The sequence below is a fragment of the Camellia sinensis genome, chromosome 12 (genome assembly GCF_055761805.1).
Source record: "Camellia sinensis isolate YWXY chromosome 12, ASM5576180v1, whole genome shotgun sequence".
In the NCBI taxonomy this organism is placed as follows: Eukaryota; Viridiplantae; Streptophyta; class Magnoliopsida; order Ericales; family Theaceae; genus Camellia; species Camellia sinensis.
The window spans coordinates 88,530,714-88,549,371 of NC_138972.1; the positions used below are offsets into that span (position 1 = coordinate 88,530,714).

Consider the following 18,658-nt stretch of genomic DNA (forward strand, 5'->3'; position numbering starts at 1 on the left):
AAATATGGACAATTGCCTTCCAGTTCACAGTTGAATGCCTTTCATTCCAACAGCCCAATAACGTGTTCAAAAACAAAAGCCCACAACCATTAATCATCTTGTCGTAAAAATAAAAAAGAACTAAAATTAAAAAATCTATGACCTCCGTATACTCATCCAAACCGTTTGAGCACTCGTTGTGATACTCGAAACCCGTGTAATAGTTTATGCCTAGCAAAGGCGGTCACCACAAGCGCATCTTTTAGGCATTGGGTCCATTTTGCTATTGTTTTCTTTAGGAAAGAGACTTCGGTCCAGTTCATTTTGCTACCATAAGACCCACCACGAGTCTCGTTTTGATGATTTAAACCATGTAATGTGTAAAACCCGTCAAATACTTCATACCTGTAAAAAATCACGTTAATTAAATATTGATAACTCCTTGATCAGAACACATTTTTATCAATGATAAATATGATTTTAAAAATAAATTACTAACAAAAATGTGTTCCGATCAACGTGATTTTTTGTAAACATAAAAAACTCAACGAACTCTACACATTGAAAGATTCAGATCATCAAAATAGAACCTGTGATGGTCCCACAAGCCTAACATCATGCTCCAACCCACTTTGTGAACTAGAGAGAAGCCTCTCCCTTTCTCTAAAATACATAAAACTTATTAGACAAACTATTTTCTAAAAGTAACTTGCCTTCTAAAAATCACAAAATTGTTTTTGAATTTTCATCACCAAGTTGTATTCAAATCCAAAAAGATTTACACAATGATAATCGTATGAGACCGATGGTTATTTTCAAACTTCTCATTATTTTTGTTTCCAAAAACACAAAAATAAATTAATAGAACTAAAAATAAAAATAAAAATGAAATAATAAACCAATTAAACTCTAATATTTCCATCAACAAAACTCTCACAAGTAAGAACATGAAAGCTCATGTTTATGAGAAAGTATTTTATGTAAGGGATATATCATGTGATAAGTTGACGTGTGTACACCATTCCACTCATTTGTTATGAAATAAATATGAAGCTTGTAAAGTCAGTTTGTGCTCTTGCCCGAACTGCTGTGAGTGTTCAGCCACATCAAACTACAATTTCACTTTTTATCACATGATAAATAATGAGTAAAAAAATACACCTAGTCATCTCGTCACTTTTTATCACATGATAAATAATGAGTAAAAAAATACACCTAGTCATCTCGGCCACATGATGTAATCAGTATAGCAAAACGGTTAATATAGACACCATCCTAAACTGCTGAACAGCAAAGAACAACTATTTAGGCACAATCAAACCCAAAAAGCAAATTCAAAAACAAAACAACTACCACATTTCTCAGAAAGAGAATAATCTAATAATGCCTATATATGCATGAGCTAAATGTCAAAATAGTGTACTTAACGTAGAAATTTTGCTACTCCAAGTATTCTTCTTTTCAAATAAATTTTCTACCGTGCCAGTTCCTAAGTAAAGTTTTATGTGTTTTACCGTACACTACACTTAACAGCAGTTGACAAGGGCAACAAATTATCACAGGTACTTTTATCAGGGATAGGAGAGTCAGTTTCCATGACCTGGGCCTTTCGTTCCCTCGGATATGGATAGATGGCAGCCAACTCCCTAACTCGTCGCAGAATAGATTGTGGTATTACTTGTGATGTGTGCTTCCTTCTTGATTCAACCTGCACCAATCACATCGATTTGGTAAACTTCATGACTGGAAAGCAAAAGCAAAAAACAAAGAGTTGCTGAATAGTTTTTCCATGTAGACATAAATAACTTGTTCCATATGAATTCCAATTCATAATGTTGTGTAGGTGTCTGACACGGTGCCCAACACGACATACCACATCTTAGAAATGTCCGTGTTTCTTAGAATCCAGTTAACTGTGTTAATAACTTAAGGTAGAATAAATATAAAGCAGCTAATACCCAACCTTTCTGTTGCTCTGCGACTGTGGGCAGCTGGCCCTAAGAAGATTTCTCCATTTGTCCTGAAAGCTCGCTCAAGTAAGGTCAAAAATATTAGACCCAAAAAAAGAAAGAAAGAATGGTGAATAATGAAATGATTAGAACCACAACTACCTTGAGATCAACAGATGTCCGGTTTGCAGATGAATGGAAAAGTAGTCTTTTTATCTCAGTCCATCTTCCAACTCCATACACAGAAACGCCTTCGACCAACTTTGACACTTCTGAAAGGGACCAGTACATGTGGTGCTTTCTCCGACTCTTACCCTTCTGAGTCTTGGTCCCCGCACTATAATCATCTTCAGACACATCATCTTGTGACTCAGTTGAAAAAGACTCCATATCAGAATCTATATTTGAACCTAAGAGCTTACTGTCTTCGCAACCCTCAGATTCATGCACCTGAATAGAAAAAATCATAAGCAATTCTATAAGATTGAGCAGTGATGTTACTCAAGATTATATTGTTAAAGCCCAAACAACCATATTCAAGAAACATGAACTTATACAAATGATAACACTGACGACGGCTGACAGAGAGAACCTCTCAAAATTGATACCCAAAATTGATGCTAAGTCAACAATTGTCCTAAAAGCTGAAGTTGTTAGAAATTGGATCCAACAACGTATATCAAGCTATCCAACAGCAATACAAATGATGACACAGATGGCTGACAGAGAGAACTTTCCAAAATTGATGCCAAGCCACCCGTTGTCCTAAAAGCTGAAGTTGTTAGAAATTGGATCCAACAACGTATATCAAGCTATCCAACAGTCATTAACTATTTGATTTTCAACTTGCATACTTGGAATCAGGTCAGAGTAACACCCTCAGCTAAATTGAAAGCTGTCAATACTTTTAAAACAATAATCCGAATTTGAAGAATTGAAGCGTGAGGTATAATATACCACAAACTGTTGTAATTCATTTATCAGATAAAATTCTCACCTTTTTCTTCAGGTGCCCCTTGTGAACCGGTTGACCAAATGGAACCTGAATACAAGCTCCTTTGAAAGGTTCCTTCTGAGAGACAAAGGGTTTTGATTCAAATCCTTTGTGACAATGCAGCTTGTAAGATCCATTGTGCAGAAGTTTATCCCTTGAGCACGTACTGGAAAGAACACAACTCCTCTTTTGATGCCTTGAATTGTGTTCCAATGATTCTTCAATGTACCTTCGAGTAGGCTTGCGCACTCTCTTTCTTGTATCAAGTACGCTTTGCTTTTCTCCTAATTCAGAAAAACTCAACACAGCTTTTCTAACCTCTGAAGATATGGCTTTCAAAGAAACATGGTTATCATGCCTCTCCCTCTTCACATGTTGAACTCTTGGCTTTCTTTTGAAATTGAACACAGCTGTGAAGGGGCTGGACACTCTTCTGGAGCACAGATCACTTGTTGACGAGATCATTTTGCCTTCATTTTCATTGGAAGGTCCAAGAAGATTCTGCAGACCAAATGATAAATGGCGCTTCAGCCACTGCTCGTCAGTCACTGTTGTTTCACGTCCAAACATGTTCCTAAAGGCCTCATGTAGCTCGTCAATTGTCATCTTATCAAGTAATGAGGAATCCTGACATGTACCCTGAAGCACTGGAATACTTGTCGTAGCCAATTCTGATATCTCAGCACCATGCCCTCTTCCACCCGAGACCATAGACTTACTTTCTAGATTCAAGTTTCCCACATATGGTCCTTTGATTGGATTGAAATCAGAAGCTTCATCAACAAACTCAGTATCTGACGAAAAAAAGACAAAAAAGTAAAATAAAACAGCAGTTTGACGACTTTAACTAATTAGTATAACTTTCTAATCACTCACCCAGCAGATAATCTTCACAGGTATCTATAAGATTATTTTTTCCATCAAGAACCGTTGCATCAGTTCCTCCCGACACCCCATCTGAAAACTACAATCACAGTAATCACATGCAAATTAAAAAAATCCTAGCAACAATAATCAGTCAAATTTCCCAAGTAAATTAAAGAACGCAGCAGAAAATGACCAAACAAAGAAACAAGGCATGTAAGAGTACCATAAATCTATCAGACAGTGAAAGACTAAATAACAAGCAGGAAGAAATTGCATAACAATTTCTCAACCCTAGCACTCTAGCACAGGGACTGTTCATGATACCCAAAATAGGTCACAAGAGTCATCGGAGGTCTCCCATGTAGAGCCAAGAGCGTTATCTACTAAGCCCTCTTTGTGGTCACCAGATTGCAACATTATATATTTTGTGGACGGTTTGAAGAGAGCGAAATAGGAGATCTTTTGATGATGTTGAGCTTCCCCCCCATCAATAACTTCAAGTTCATGCTCCTTTCTTTATTTTTTGGTTAAAGGAGTGTCTTTTCTTTATAGACTCTTTTGTGCAGTGTAAAGGTGAATTATGCATGCCACTAGATGTAAGCTTACAGAGTTTGGCTACGGCATTTCATTTTTGTTAATAAAATGTTGCTTATCAAAAAAACAAAACAAAACAAAAAGAAGAAGATTTACCTCAAAAGATTGGCAAATTCATCCTTCATTTGGAATCTTATGAGAGTTTTAAGTTACGTAACCAACAATAAACTCGCTCAATTGATTACCAAGGTAGACTTGCTAAGTAGAAAAATATCTCACATTGCTCGTGCAACACATTTACAGGCAATGCTAATATGTCGTATCAAATATCAGAAGAAGACAGTAATATATAAAAAATAACATTTTAGTTTGCAGATAAAGATGTAACTGATTCTTTTTAGAGCTTTGAAAACTTCAATATTTTTAAGAGAGCTTGTAACAATTTTAAGATGCTAGTTATAGGAGCAAGTCAAATTTAATGAACTATAATCAAATCCGCAGAGATTTACTGTCACAACCACAAGTTAATAGACCTCATAATAAAATTAGGGTGAGAAAATATCATCCATTACTCACAAAGAGACATACTTCTTCTTTGATTTTCTCGCTTAGGTTAGTATTGGAATCCAGTGTACCTGAAAGAGAAATCACATACAAAAGAAATAAGAATTAGTACTGAACCAAAAAATGACACAAGTAGCCAAATAATATTTGATGGACATGAAGAGGCACTTAAAAACACGACAGTAATTAAGGGTCCATTTGGGATGACACAATTTTAGCCAAAAAGTCAAAAAGCCACTAAAAAAGCCAAAAGGCCATATTTAAAAATTAAAGAATCCTTCCCATTCTCTCTGCTTTTTGCACATTTTTTCGTAAAAAGTCAAAAATTCATTCCCAAACAGTTGCGTTTTATTCGCCTCATACTTTAGCCAAGAGGCCCACTAAAAAGGCCATTTCCCAAACAAACCCTAAGCTTTCTAATGACCTGTTTGAACTACTAACAGGCCATAGATAATAACATTGCATTAAACTGAAATTTAAAATGAAAAAATAAAAATAACAATGATAAAGCATGTGCAACTAGGCAAGTCAAAATGTTTGACAGCTGAATCTGCAAACAGCTTACATTAGTTTTGACTTTAAAAAAATGCATAATGGTTCAGAACAGCTTTCTTGCTGAAGATACTAAACCATGAATTCTTACAATTTCAATGATTTTGTTTCTTCCAAAATTTCAGATCAAATAGGGGAAGTTTAAATTGACTGCAATTGATATTTCTGTTTAGTCACCAACTTTCCCAAAGTAGGCCAACAACGTAGATCAAGCTATCCAACAAACTCAGTCACCCAAGGAAAGGAACCACAAAAATATATTGTGGGCATCAATACGCTAAAACACATAATGTATAGTAACTTCCCATTAAGTACTTGGTAAATTACGTACACATGCAAACCGACGTCTATTCAATCATATACAAAAAAAAAAATTAGCTAGAGGACATTTTCAAGACTTTATGAGCAAAATGCTGGGATTCAGCAGAATGTGTCCCGGGATCACTAGAGAGATGTAGCTTAGAGAGGCTAGATAGAATCAGGGTGCCTCACCACTCACCCCCATCCCATGTAGGTTGCACCATGGCCAGTCTTAAACTATATTACATAAACTCTTCAAAATTTGTGAAGTACCCATGTCGAGCACTTAATACTTGATAAAGAGGGTACGGGATATATGTCTTTGATATACCTAGATGGAGATGCACCCACAGAATATGTATTAGAAGATTTTATTATACTATGCATAAAACTTCCATTTTTTACATACAATGCTATAGTTTAGTTTGTAAACATCATTTTATTCTTTAAAAAAACTAAAGAAATATGAAATATAATTGTGCCCTGGTGTCCTTGACATGATAATTAGACAAAGAAATATGAAATACAATAGTTTAGCAGTAAAGTTAAGGGTGCATTTGATTTTTTTCTTGAAAACTATTTCTACTCTCGAAAACATATATATATATATATATATATATAAGGAAAACTAATATGGAAAACTCAGCAAACTGTTTTCGAAATTTTTTTCTAAAATCAACCCATTTCTAGGAAACATCTTTAAATTGTGTAGGGAATTCTTGAAATTGCTTTCATGAGAAAACTAAATGATACGAAATCAATGGTGCTTTCATACTTATTGTTTTTGTTTCCAAAGACTAGACACGAAAAAAAAAAAATAATAAAATTAAATTAAATTAAAAAAATTAAAAATTAAAAATTAAAAATTAAAAATTTTGAAAACAATATCAAATAGACCATAAGATTCCATGGGTACTTCCTCCATTCTTCATTTAGTTTGGGGGTTTCAAGGCAAGTCAAAGACATTACACTAAAAAGAGTATTTAATACCAAATGCAAAGCCAAGTGAAAGTTTAAATGTGACATGCTATAACAATAGGTGACTTGATCAGCATAGCTACATATGTAAATTCTCTAATTTATCAGCCCAGCACAGACAGTATACATGAAAAAAAATTGTGTAAGGTACTCTACCCCATCCTGCAACGGTATGCAACCATTGATTAGGTAACCTAAATAGATAACCTAGATGAAAGCCCTGACATAAGAAAACAGAATTTGATAACTATTCAGGCCTATCATGATAAACCAAAGGGAAAAGCACTAAAAATGAGTGACATTGCTCCCAAAACTTCCTTGGAATGAACATCCACAAGGCAAAAGAAAAGCTACAGCACCTAAAAACAATTGCAGACAAGTGAATTCCAACTATACATTGGCAAGGGGTTCAGCCCAACTACTTTCTTTTTCAAGCCTTGTGGGACCCAAAGATCCCTAAACGATTGCAAGATCATTATGTTAACTATCAGCTAAAGAGAATTGATATAAAGTAAGATAAATCCATTGTGGACATTCCTTTCAGTAGTACAAATTCCTATCAAATAGAGAAAAGAAGCAGCAGATACCCAAACATATAATTACAAGTTGATAGGATTATTACCATTATTAGTTTTTATAGAACCATACCCAACAGTAGGGCATTCTTCAAAATTGAAGCATGTATGTTGACTGAAACTGTTAAAACCTAGAACATCATCACCTAAGGCATTGCATTTAGGTTCAGCGAATAAATTTTCCACTGCTATGACTTCATCTTCTAAGGCTGGAAAAAACGACCCATCTTCCACAACCTAGGCAACAAGTAAAATGTCACAAGGGCACAATATAATTCTTTAAAATGAAGAAGAAGAAGAAAGAAATACGAATAGAAAAATACACACTCAAACGGACACATAAGATGAACTTTAATCTTGAGGAACAGCAATGTTGTTGACCAGCTAATGAAACATGACATGACCATGTGGCGTGTAAGTCCTTCAATTAAGTTTATTGCCTGGGTTACCTTTTAAAGATTGTAGGCCAAAACAGAAAAAATGCAGACAAGTGGTGAGTCTCACTATTAAGCCATAAGCAAAACTCACCTTCCTGTGAGGCCACCCATATCTCGTTCAACTAAACTTATGTACTGTCAACTTGCATTATTTTCCTCCTTTTTCTCATACAAAGACTTGATTCAACTGCCCAAGATAGGTAAACCAACAAATCTAATGTCACTTGCCCCATTGTTATAAAACTTGACTGTCATCTATGCCCTAGACTTACTCCATAGTGCATTCGATTAAACAACAATCTTTTCAAAATTACAGTTGTCTCTCAAAATTAGGGGGGCATTTGCATTATTTTATTGCAAAAGTTACAGATTTTGCAAATTGTAGTATTCAGTGGAATTCAGAGCTCTTTTAATGTCATTAATTCATGGTGTGAAGCCAATGAATAAAGAGAAATGTGCTTGTTGAACAAATCTAGAAAATTCTTTAAAATTTCAGGAAGAAGAATGTTAAAATCCACCTACTCTCCACCTACTTCACCCACTTAAACCTACTCCACTAAACCTAACCCACTACACCACTACCACCTCACCTACTCCACTAAACCTAACCCACTACACCACTACCACCTCCACTTCACCTACTCCTTACCTACTACACACTCACCCTCTTCTATATATAGGAATCATGAATCATTGTAATATAAATCAATATAAATCAATCAATAATACATACAATTTATTCTCTCTCTATTTCTCTTTATACATTAAATTTTACATGGTATCAGAGCAAGGTTAAGACCTTAGTATTTCTCGCTTCACCGGCGGGCGGCAACCTCGCCTTGGCCGCCCGCCGGACCTCAACCTATTCCGCTTATTTTCTACACATACCTTGACTTCTTCAACATTTTCTTACACCCCTCCTCCGCTATGTCGGCGGCGGCACCCGCATCATCGTCTAGCCTCTATCGCCGTTCACCTCGCCTCTCACATATCCGTGGTTGTACTCTTACTCGTCGTCGTCGTTGGCGTTTCTGGCGCTGCTTTTCTGCTCGTCACTGCTGTTTTTTTTCCCGATTTGCTCTCTCTCTCTTAGCCATGGATTTGGGTGTGGGGTGTAGAGCTGTGGCTCTGTTGTTGGTAGCCATGTTTGCTGGCTTGAAGGTTTCAATGGCAGCAGTGTACAAGGTTGGGGACTCCGCTGGTTGAACCATCATTGGGAATATTGATTACAAGGCCTGGGCTGCTTCCAAGACGTTTCATGTTGGAGATGTCATCATTTTCGAATACAATTTTCAATGTCACGTGTTGCAAGTGCCCCACAAAGAATACCAAGCCTGCAGAAGTGTAAGACAGTAACATGCATCTTCACATACAGCTTGGGTAATGTGTAACTATCAAAAGCACAAGCTTCTTGGACATCCCTCTCTCTCATCTTTTCCCACTTTCAAACCCACTTTAATCATATCTCTCCTTTCTCTTAATTTATTTCATCCACGTTCTTTCACCCTTTTCTTTTATTTTAATATATATATATATATTTTATTATAATATATTTTCCCTATCCCTTGTTAGTAAGCATCACCCGTTTTCCATTCTCTTATTATTATTTATTTTATATTCCACCAAAAAATAAATAAATAAATAAATCTGCTGTTTTTCTTATCACCCATCCACAAATATTTTTCTCTATTTTCTTTATCCATTATTTTCTTTTATTTTATTTTTCTTATTAAACAAAACAACACCACAAAATAACACCAACAACATTCCACAACCTTGTCATTTTATTCATATCAGGGGATCAACCCCGATCACACTTTTACATAAAAAAAAAAAAAAAAAAAAAAAAAAAAAAAAAAACCCACACAAACAAAAACAAAACTACCACACCCACAGTGGGATTTTTCTTCTCTACTCAGCCGCCGGTCTTTTCTTCTTGCCTCCGTCCTGGGTGGTCCTTGCCGGTGTTGCCTCCGTGCTTCCTAGACCACCAAGCAAGTTGCCTCCTCCCTGCTCCTCCACTACAGCATACGGTGGACCTCCAAATCGGAACATCACGGTGGCCTTCCGCTTCAGCTCCTTATTTTCCGCCTTTAGCACACTTAACTCTGCTCGCGCATCCTTATACATGCGTTGGAGCAGAGCCAGTTGGGCGTTTAACTGTTGCACCTCATTTGTCCTGCTCTGCAGCCGGTGCGACAAGTTTGTGACCGCAGTCATGGTTTCCACACATGACTTCAGAGTATACTGATTGGCCTCAATATCAGTTTGCACCGCCATTTTTTGCTCCACCGACCGCATCGGAAAGTTCAACGGAGCAAACACAGAGGTGTTTGGTTGAGGTTCACTGGCCACCGCACCAGTTCTCTCTCTTGTTGACTCATTGAGGTCGGGAAAGAGAGTGAGTAGACCACGGGATGAAGAGGCCATATTCTGGGTAGCTGAACGGGAAGAAGAGGCCATGTTTTTTGGGTTGCTGAGTGTTTCAGAGAAGGGTTGGTTACAGAATGTTACAGAGAACGAAGAGGTTTCAACTGGTTTGTTATGCTTCCAAGCCTCAGACTTCGCTTTGGTTTATAAAGACAGAGACGACGAGGCCGACACGCGCTCTGTCAATCACGTGCATCGCCACGTGTCAGGCGCCCCTTTTGATGGCTCGACGCTTTCTGTCGAGCACGACTTTTGATGAAGTGGGCGCGCCTTTTGAGGTCTCAACTTTTGATGGCACGTCTTTTTATGAATTGGGCACGCCTTTTGATGGCACACCTTTTGAAAGATTGGGCACACCTTTTGAGGGTGCGACTTTTTAAGGGTCCGACAAGACTCTGTAAACTGTCCCGACATTGATTCCGGTTAGCTCCTTTATGGGTCCGACAAGACTCTGTAAACTGTCCCGACATTGATTCCGGTTAGTTTCTACAAGGGTCCGACAAGACTCTGTAAACTGTCCCGACATTGTTCCGGTTAGCTCCTTCATGGGTCCGACAAGACTTTGTAAACTGTCCCGACATTGATTCCGGTTAGTTTCTACAAGGGTCCAGCAAGACTCCGTAAACTGTCACAACAACTATCACAACATTGTCTGCTACAACGGTCCGACATGACCACATAAACTGTCTTCTACAACGGTCCGACATGACCCCATAAACTGTCTTCTACAACGTTATGACACCCCCATACAGTGTCCTCTACAACGTTATGACACCACCATTCAGTGTCTTCACCAATGGTCTGACACGACCATACAGTGTCTCCTATCCTCTTTTATTTTTATGTATTTTCTTGTTTTGTTACTCTCTCCAAACTCAAGTTGGTTAGTTCCTATCCTCCTTGAGTTTGCGGGGGGCTGTTAAAATCCACCTACTCTCCACCTACTTCACCCACTTAAACCTACTCCACTAAACCTAACCCACTACACCACTACCACCTCACCTACTCCACTAAACCTAACCCACTACACCACTACCACCTCCACTTCACCTACTCCTTACCTACTACACACTCACCCTCTTCTATATATAGGAATCATGAATCATTGTAATATAAATCAATATAAATCAATCAATAATACATACAATTTATTCTCTCTCTATTTCTCTTTATACATTAAATTTTACAAAGAAGAATAAGCAATATGCCAAAGAGGCAGAGGTGAGTACAATACAGCAGGATATCTTTTTTTTATAAGTAACAATATTTTAAAATTTGAAAAAAAAAAAAAAAAAAAAAAAAAAAAAAAACATTAAAGGAATGCCACCTAAAAACAAGAAACAATAAAAATAAAAATAAAAACAAAAACATATATGCGCCTCACGAACACCAAGAGAGGATCTTACAAAAGGCAAGAAAAATCCAAGACAGTGAAGAAAGAATGAGCCAATAAGAATCCAAACCAAACCTCCATATGACACTTGTGAGGGAGTGTTACTCCCAGAAAAGAGTTATAGCATCAAAGTTCCTATGTAGTAATAAATAGTCCACATGTTAGATAAGATGATATGGAACCATGCTTGAGGATAGTAATTAATCTTCCTCCTTAGCTTGCAAAAACAAACCCTTAAAAGTCAAACTAGTAACACTAATTTAAATATGCAAAAACAAACCTTTAAAAGTCAAACTAGTAACACTAATTTTAATAGTGGATTAATCTTCACTGTTTAGTTTTTAATATGCAATAATGTGATAATAGAATGACAATTCAAAATATCATATTTAACTGTGTCTACTAGACTAATGGAATATAATGATTTTTTTATATATATATATATATAAATAAAAGTCAAACTAGTAACACTAATTTAAATATCATTAGATCATGATAATGTATATAAGTGCCCATATAATAAATTTTACTTTCATCCAAAATGTAAAAATCAAAATAATAACTAGTTATCTCCATCCATCTAAAATGCAAAAAATAATAATAATAACTAGTTATTTTTTCTTAAAAAAAACAAAAAAGATGCGGGTTGCGGGCGGGTCGGGTTCGACCCGAACCCGATCTTTTGCCAATTTCTTGACCCGCACCCGCCCGCCTACCTACATCGAAACCGCCCAAAGCACTGCGGGTAGGGTAGGGTCGGGCGGTTTGTGCGGGCGGGTGGGTTTGTTGCCCAGCCCTATGTACGGATCACTACGTTGTTATTGCAATTCAAAGAGACAATAAAACGTGGAACCTTGCTCCCTAATAACATTCAAGATTGTGCAAATATCTCAGCGCCTGGAGTACTAGTTTAGCCATTTGCTTGTAGTCTCTCTTCCGATAATTATTTTAATTTTTTTTCTATCTCACTCCCCATAATTTTTTTAAAAAAATAAAAAAAAAATCTCTCTTTAATAAGAATGATCATACTTGGTTGTTACTGTGGAAATGAGCATCGTTGAAGTGCCAAGTCCGTGGAATCCTAATGGCCTGTTGTAATAAATTTAAGATTTTATAGCTTAAACCCCAAATTTTCCCTAAAAACAATTTGGCAGCTTAATGAATCTCACTGCTTAGGCTGCTATGTTCGTTGATAACTCTACATCAACTTCAATTACTGAACATAACTAGATCCACATTTTAAGCTTTTCCTCTTACAATTATAAATCTTTTTGTCCAGACATTATTGTGTATAATTAGCGATTCTTTCAAAAGCTTATTTTGAGATATTTTCTTTATATTCTTTGTACATTAGCTGGATTGGTTTCTGCACCTTATCACGTATGAAGTCACCTCTTACATCTTAAACTTTTCTTTTAAATTTGTTGAGTACATGACCTATTTAGACATTTCCCTTGTGCGTCAAAGAAACTTGTTGGCCAAGCAATCAAAGAAGCCAAGTATGATTAAGTTTGGAACATTAATAAAGCCCACTGGAATGGAACCATTAACTCCAACCTACACAAATAGTAAGCCACCATAGCAGCCCCACCAGTCTAAACAATATTACCAGAATAACCCTAACATTAATAACTTTAAAAAATAAAAAATCCTTAAAAAGAATTAATAAAAACCTTAATTTTTTTGGACAAAGGCCAAAAAAATGAAAAGGGATTTCTTTTTCCCCAAAGTCCAAATCTGATTTTTTTGAATTCAGCAAAATATGCCAACTTTCTTAACCAAATATATTGTATGAATTCCTACCAATTCAAATGCAGACACCCATTCTGCATCCAATTTTTTCTATATGTGAACTTTTAAAACCATGCTTGTACATATGTTTTAGGCCTCCAATGTCATTAGTGATTAATTATCAAAATACAGAAAAAAGAAAAGAAAGAAATAAGAAAGTAAGAAGAAAGAATTTCTTAAACTATTGGAGAATCCTATTTTATGAACTTCATTCAAGTTCTATGATGTTATTTTCGCACTTTGCTGTAAAGTGCTATTGATTCATTGATGGCTATGTTCTAGAAGAACGAGCATCAAACCAGGTAAAGTAATGGCCCTTATTCTTTCATTGCTAAATGACCATCAGTTGTACAACTTCTATACTAAGCATTAATACAAAAATTCCCCTCATAAAGTCATTAAAAATAAACGCATCTAAATGCCCTATGGCTACAAGAACCGCATTGATTTGTTAAAGGATCAACATAGAAAAGTATCATCAAGTTACAAGCTGTACCATTGAGTAAGCTTAGAAAGAGTAATCAATTACATCTTGTGTCAGGATTAATCTTACCTGGGCAGGGTTCTTTCCAAACATGTTTACAGTCTCATTAAAAGTCATACCATCTTTGGATCCATTTATCAGAATTCTGGATTTGAATTCTCCTTGCTCATCTTCTGACATTTTCTTCAATATGCAGACCACAAAACCTCAAGGATGAAATAATCAATATTACACTTCATAAGCAGCAAAGCTAAAACTTGTAAATAGCATGCAATGGAATTCTGTTTACAACTTCAAAAAAAAAAATGCATTAATCCGTACTTTTGTGAAAGTTAAGGAGACTCAAACTCGTTATCGGGGGATGTCACCTAAGATGTTGGGACACCCGTAAGGGACAATACTCTAACACCAGCAAGCAATAAGGGTACACATTTTGATACATAAAAGTAAAATATTGTCTGCAAGAAAATAAGCTTATAAACTTTAATGCACTGTTAAACATGCTTATCCAAATTCCCAGGGAAATAAAAAAGAAAATGCTAGGCATACCAAATTAGTGGCCCAATTTAATGCACTGGCTGATGTGAACAGGGCACTCTTGAAATTAAGGGAAATGTCCAATTATTGTCTTCCACAATCAAAGAAGCATTACAATAGATAGTCCACATCACCCAAAGAAAGAGACCAGTGATTCTTAGTGTTCCTTGCAGTAGTTAAGTACTCTTACACAAATTGTTATAGGATATTCTCCCGATATGAGAGAGAGAGAGAGAGTTTTAGGTCAGCCATTAGGTTTTACTCTTAAATATTCAGAACAGCAGCATTCTAATCTCTGAATATATCAAGGTTTTTTTATAGAGAAAATCTCAGCATTAAAGAATACAAATATTTTTTTAAGAAATGTTTCTATTTGTAAGCAAAAAGCTCAAACCTAATTGCACGCGATCTTCTTGTAGTCAATAAAATCAGGAGTTCCATAAATTGTCTTTTCCTGAATGGACTATAAGGTCATAACATAAAGGGAAGAATTTCTCTTTAGTGACAGATCATAAAGGAAGGGTGGAGGCACAGAACCAATCCTTTTAAACCAAATTATACCACCTCTCTTATAGTTTACCCTTTTCCTCTTCATTCCAATCAATCTATTGCAGTCAAAAATAATTTAACCATTAATAAGAGTTCGATAGTAAGTTTCATATAACAAAACTAATGCCTACCCCCTAACATCCACAAACACCACCAATTTAGTAGCTCTACCAGGTCACCACCAATAGGTCCAAGTTTAATCCAAGGATAGTCCTACCCCAAAAGAAACATTTATTTACTAGTGAATGATTGATGTGTGTTGGTAGTTGTAATAAATCTATTTTTATGCATGACAATTATGCTTATTTTATAGTATAACTTAGTACAGGCTCACAGCCACTGATGTCCTTTCTTATTTACCATTACTAACTCAGTATAGACTCACATCTTATCAGAAGGTCAATGATGCATACAACTGCTGATCCATGTACCGTACTAACCATGAAAAAAAAAAAGTAAACATTGTGCTATACTTCCATTTTAATGAAGTTTCTGCTTCATTAATAAAATCCAAGTAAATTTTTTGTATGTCATCACCAACTTTTCCTAACAGAAAGTATTTGGGATATCAAACAACTTTTCATTTTGAAATTAATGTGGAACAACTTTTCCATTGCATGGTATCACAGCTATATTTAAAATATTTTGTTCGACGCATCGAATTGCTTAAAATTTAGGAAAAGTTGTTAAACATAGTATCAAAACTTTGGTTCTAGAGGGTAGTATGTTGGAGTTTTTCTACCTGCATTTGTTCGCTGATTATGTCTATTTAGTGTTCTCAAGTGCCCAGCCAGTCTGAACCTATTGTATTGTTGCAATCAATGCTCTCACTCCCACTGCCATTCTCACACTCACTTCACACTTTGATTCATCTTAAACAAAATGCATTTGAATTCAGATTAGCAAAATTCCTGAGACGGGAAATGAAAACTGAAATTTCTTCAATGCTTACTTTTACACGACTTACTAAATTTGTGAATGGTGATCCCTTACACCCAAATTCCTTAGTCGCCAAAAATTCAGTCTACGTACGTACACCATCAGTTCCAAATGTACTAAAATCCACAACCACCAATATAAATATCACAAAATCCTAATATGCATTGACAACACCTAACAGATTAAGCAACTGGAGTCCATTTTGTAGTCCATCTTACAAATTATTTCACACTGATGAGCACTTCCTGAACCAATATCACAAATCAAAAAATTCATTATAATTCAATGACTCCAGTGTGTACCCCATGCACATGGATGCAAACAACATAATAAAATATATATCTATATGCATGAGTACTTTTATGTATAATCATCAGTGATTGATTAGTAATCATCTGAGATGTGCCAAATAAACAAAGACCCCCAAAAAACCCAAAATCATGTTAAATCAACTACAGAAATACATATTTTAGAATTACAAACATGGAAATATATACATATATATGTTCAAAATCTACAACAAAAGTTTGGGCTACAGATATATTATTCATATATGTATACAGAGAGAGAGAGAGAGAGAGAGAGATCACACTTTAGGAGTCAAATGAAATGTAGACTTGTAGAGAAAGAAAAGATTCAGTAAAATACCTTTTTCAAGGACAACGCATTGACGGGACAATCCTAACGAAATAAGAAATATTTTGAAGAGATTGGCGAGGAAAGTCAAGAACCATCACATTGTGATGTCAGAGAGAGAGACAGGAGAAATTAAGGGGAAGGAAAGAGAGAGAAAGTGAAGGGAAGGGAAAGAAAATTGAGGAATGAGAGGGAAAGTAGAGAGAGAGACTGTGAAGCAGCGGTAGCTTTTCGCATTTGCTTTTTGGAATTCCGGAGACGGACTTGAAATGATACGCAAAGGTGGATTGGAATGGTGGGTTTGGATTCCGGGGGCGCGACACGTGGTCGTTCGCCGCCTTCCACGTAAACGACGGCGTTGTACGTAGAGCAGTCGTCAGATTGTCAGAGTCCGTCTGACATTTTTTTATTGAAATTCACATCCTACAAATTTATGAAGTTATCTTGAAGTGCGCTCTTGAATTTTGGTTGAATTTTTATTTTTATTTATTTTTATTTTTATTTTTGAAGAAATTCATTTGGTAAGTAGATTATTGAAAATTACAAAAAAAAATTAAAAAAATAAAAGTCAATTTATTAATTTATTGATTTATTTTTGTCAATTTTTTTTTAAAATTAAAAAAAGTTAATAAATTAACTTTTTTTTAAATTACCAAAGTATGTCTAATTTTTTACACTTTACTTTTTTAAAAAATTATATTCACATGATATTTTAACACTGCTATTAGGCCTATTTTGGTGAATATTTTTTTTTTTTTGATTTATTTACTTATTATAAAAAAAAATAGAGAAATAATATGATCTTAATAAATCAGTAAAAAAAAATTTTTTTGACCTTTTCAAAAGAGGCCTTAGTCAATATTTTTTTCAAGTAAAAAATATATATCTATCACATTTTATACTAAAATATTATGTTATTCTTGAAAATAAGGATAATTATAAATAGGAAAAATTGGTTTAAGCTCCCTCTCCAACTTTTGATAGGAAGAGAGGTACACAATAATATGTTTTGATGGCTAAAATCCCTCAACTTTATTTTATGTTATAAAATACATAATTTACCCTTGTTTGGATTTTGGAATATTCTATTGCTCAGTTCAACAAAAAAAAAAAAGACAAGAATATTAAGTTGCTGATTTCATGGTGGAGATTTTGGAAACTGGTTTCGCGGTGGAGATTTTGTCAGAAATTTCATAGGGATTTCGCAACTATTGCAGTGTACTTGACGATAGAGACTTCGACGATCGTGTAGGTGTTACAATGTGTTGATCGCGTAGGTTTTTCAGTGGAGTTGAATCAGGTATGGTTTCTGAGAGAGAGATTTATGGTTTGGTTTGGGCCGTGGTAATGGCCGGGCAGATTTGGGCCGAACAAGTTTGGGTCGCGGTGAAACGGGCCTATCCTGAAAGGTTTTGCTCGGTTAAGGCAAGGCGTGGTCGGCCGAACTGTTTGGCTTTATGGTATAGAAGCTGGTCGAGTGAGATAACCGGCGCCAGGCAAGGTGTGGAGGTTCCACGGTGCATGATTTATCTCGGCTTTGTCGGGATATAGCCGAGATCGGTCCTCAATGAGCTTGGTTATTGGAACGCTTGGGCTTGAAGTGCAGCATGGTCGTTGGCAGCCGAGATACTGCAATCCGGCTGCCGAGCTCCCAGTAGAGTGGGCTAGCAGTTGGGATTAGGTGATGTTCAGCAAGATCTGTGCTAACAGATGGGATAGCAGTACCACGTGTCGAGAGACTAATGGGAGTAGATTTGGGGCGCAAAAGGTATATAAGCGAGTCTGCGCCCCCCATACTGAGGATGACACATTTTTGGTGAGATAAATACTAAACACAACTCAGTCCTCTCTCTCTCTATCCCTGGTGTGTGTGTCTAACTTGATCGTCGGAGGGATTTTTCGGCCACACACCGCCGTTGTGTTCGCAGGTCGATCGGACAGGCAGGAACTTGGAAGAAAGGAGTGCGAGCTTGCTTGAATATTTGCTCCCCGCACAATTGGCGCCGTCTGTGAGAACATTGCAGACAAAACCTTATCTTCCAGGCTCATCTGATCGCCGACCATGGCGAACAACGAAGAGATTCCGCTGTCCGTCGTCGACAGAGTTACCTCGAAGTCGGGCAGAAGGAGAGAAGGACATCCCTCCATCATTCCTCCGATGGCGGACCTG

At 36.3% G+C, this 18,658-nt stretch overlaps 1 protein-coding gene and 1 long non-coding RNA gene across 12 annotated transcripts; one reads left to right on the top strand and one right to left on the bottom strand.

Annotated features, from left to right (window-relative positions):
• Positions 1–1,336: 1,336 nt before the first annotated feature.
• LOC114281463 (uncharacterized) lies at positions 1,337–16,915 on the bottom strand. Of its 11 annotated transcripts, none has more exons than XM_082899171.1 (11): positions 16,501–16,707; positions 15,881–16,097; positions 15,656–15,785; positions 13,897–14,010; positions 7,340–7,529; positions 4,912–4,958; positions 3,799–3,886; positions 2,926–3,716; positions 2,091–2,378; positions 1,943–1,999; positions 1,337–1,687 (listed from the first exon to the last, which is right to left on the bottom strand). In XM_082899171.1, the coding sequence occupies exons 3-11, from the start codon at positions 15,659–15,661 to the stop codon at positions 1,490–1,492; spliced, it is 1,779 nt and encodes a 592-aa protein (XP_082755297.1). In that variant the 5' UTR covers positions 15,662–15,785; positions 15,881–16,097; positions 16,501–16,707; the 3' UTR covers positions 1,337–1,489. The 11 variants fall into 11 exon arrangements, with proteins under 11 accessions (XP_082755297.1, XP_082755296.1, XP_082755300.1 ...); XM_082899170.1 differs by having other exon boundaries at positions 4,900–4,958; positions 13,897–14,033; positions 16,501–16,698; XM_082899174.1 differs by lacking the exon at positions 15,881–16,097 and having other exon boundaries at positions 13,897–14,033; positions 16,501–16,723.
• On the top strand, positions 8,096–11,433 carry LOC145804619 (uncharacterized). The gene is made up of 2 exons (XR_014346775.1): positions 8,096–8,235; positions 11,354–11,433. It is a non-coding gene; the product is annotated as an uncharacterized LOC145804619 (long non-coding RNA).
• Positions 16,916–18,658: the final 1,743 nt, after the last annotated feature.

Excerpts from the sequence above, each read along its gene's own strand:
- LOC114281463 (XM_082899169.1), bottom strand. Across the intron at positions 7,530-13,896 it reads TTGGAAAGAACCCTGCCCAG|GTTGTGGAAGATGGGTCGTT; the intron begins GTAAGATTAATC and ends CTTGTTGCCTAG. Across the intron at positions 2,000-2,090 it reads GGACATCTGTTGATCTCAAG|GACAAATGGAGAAATCTTCT; the intron begins GTAGTTGTGGTT and ends GCGAGCTTTCAG.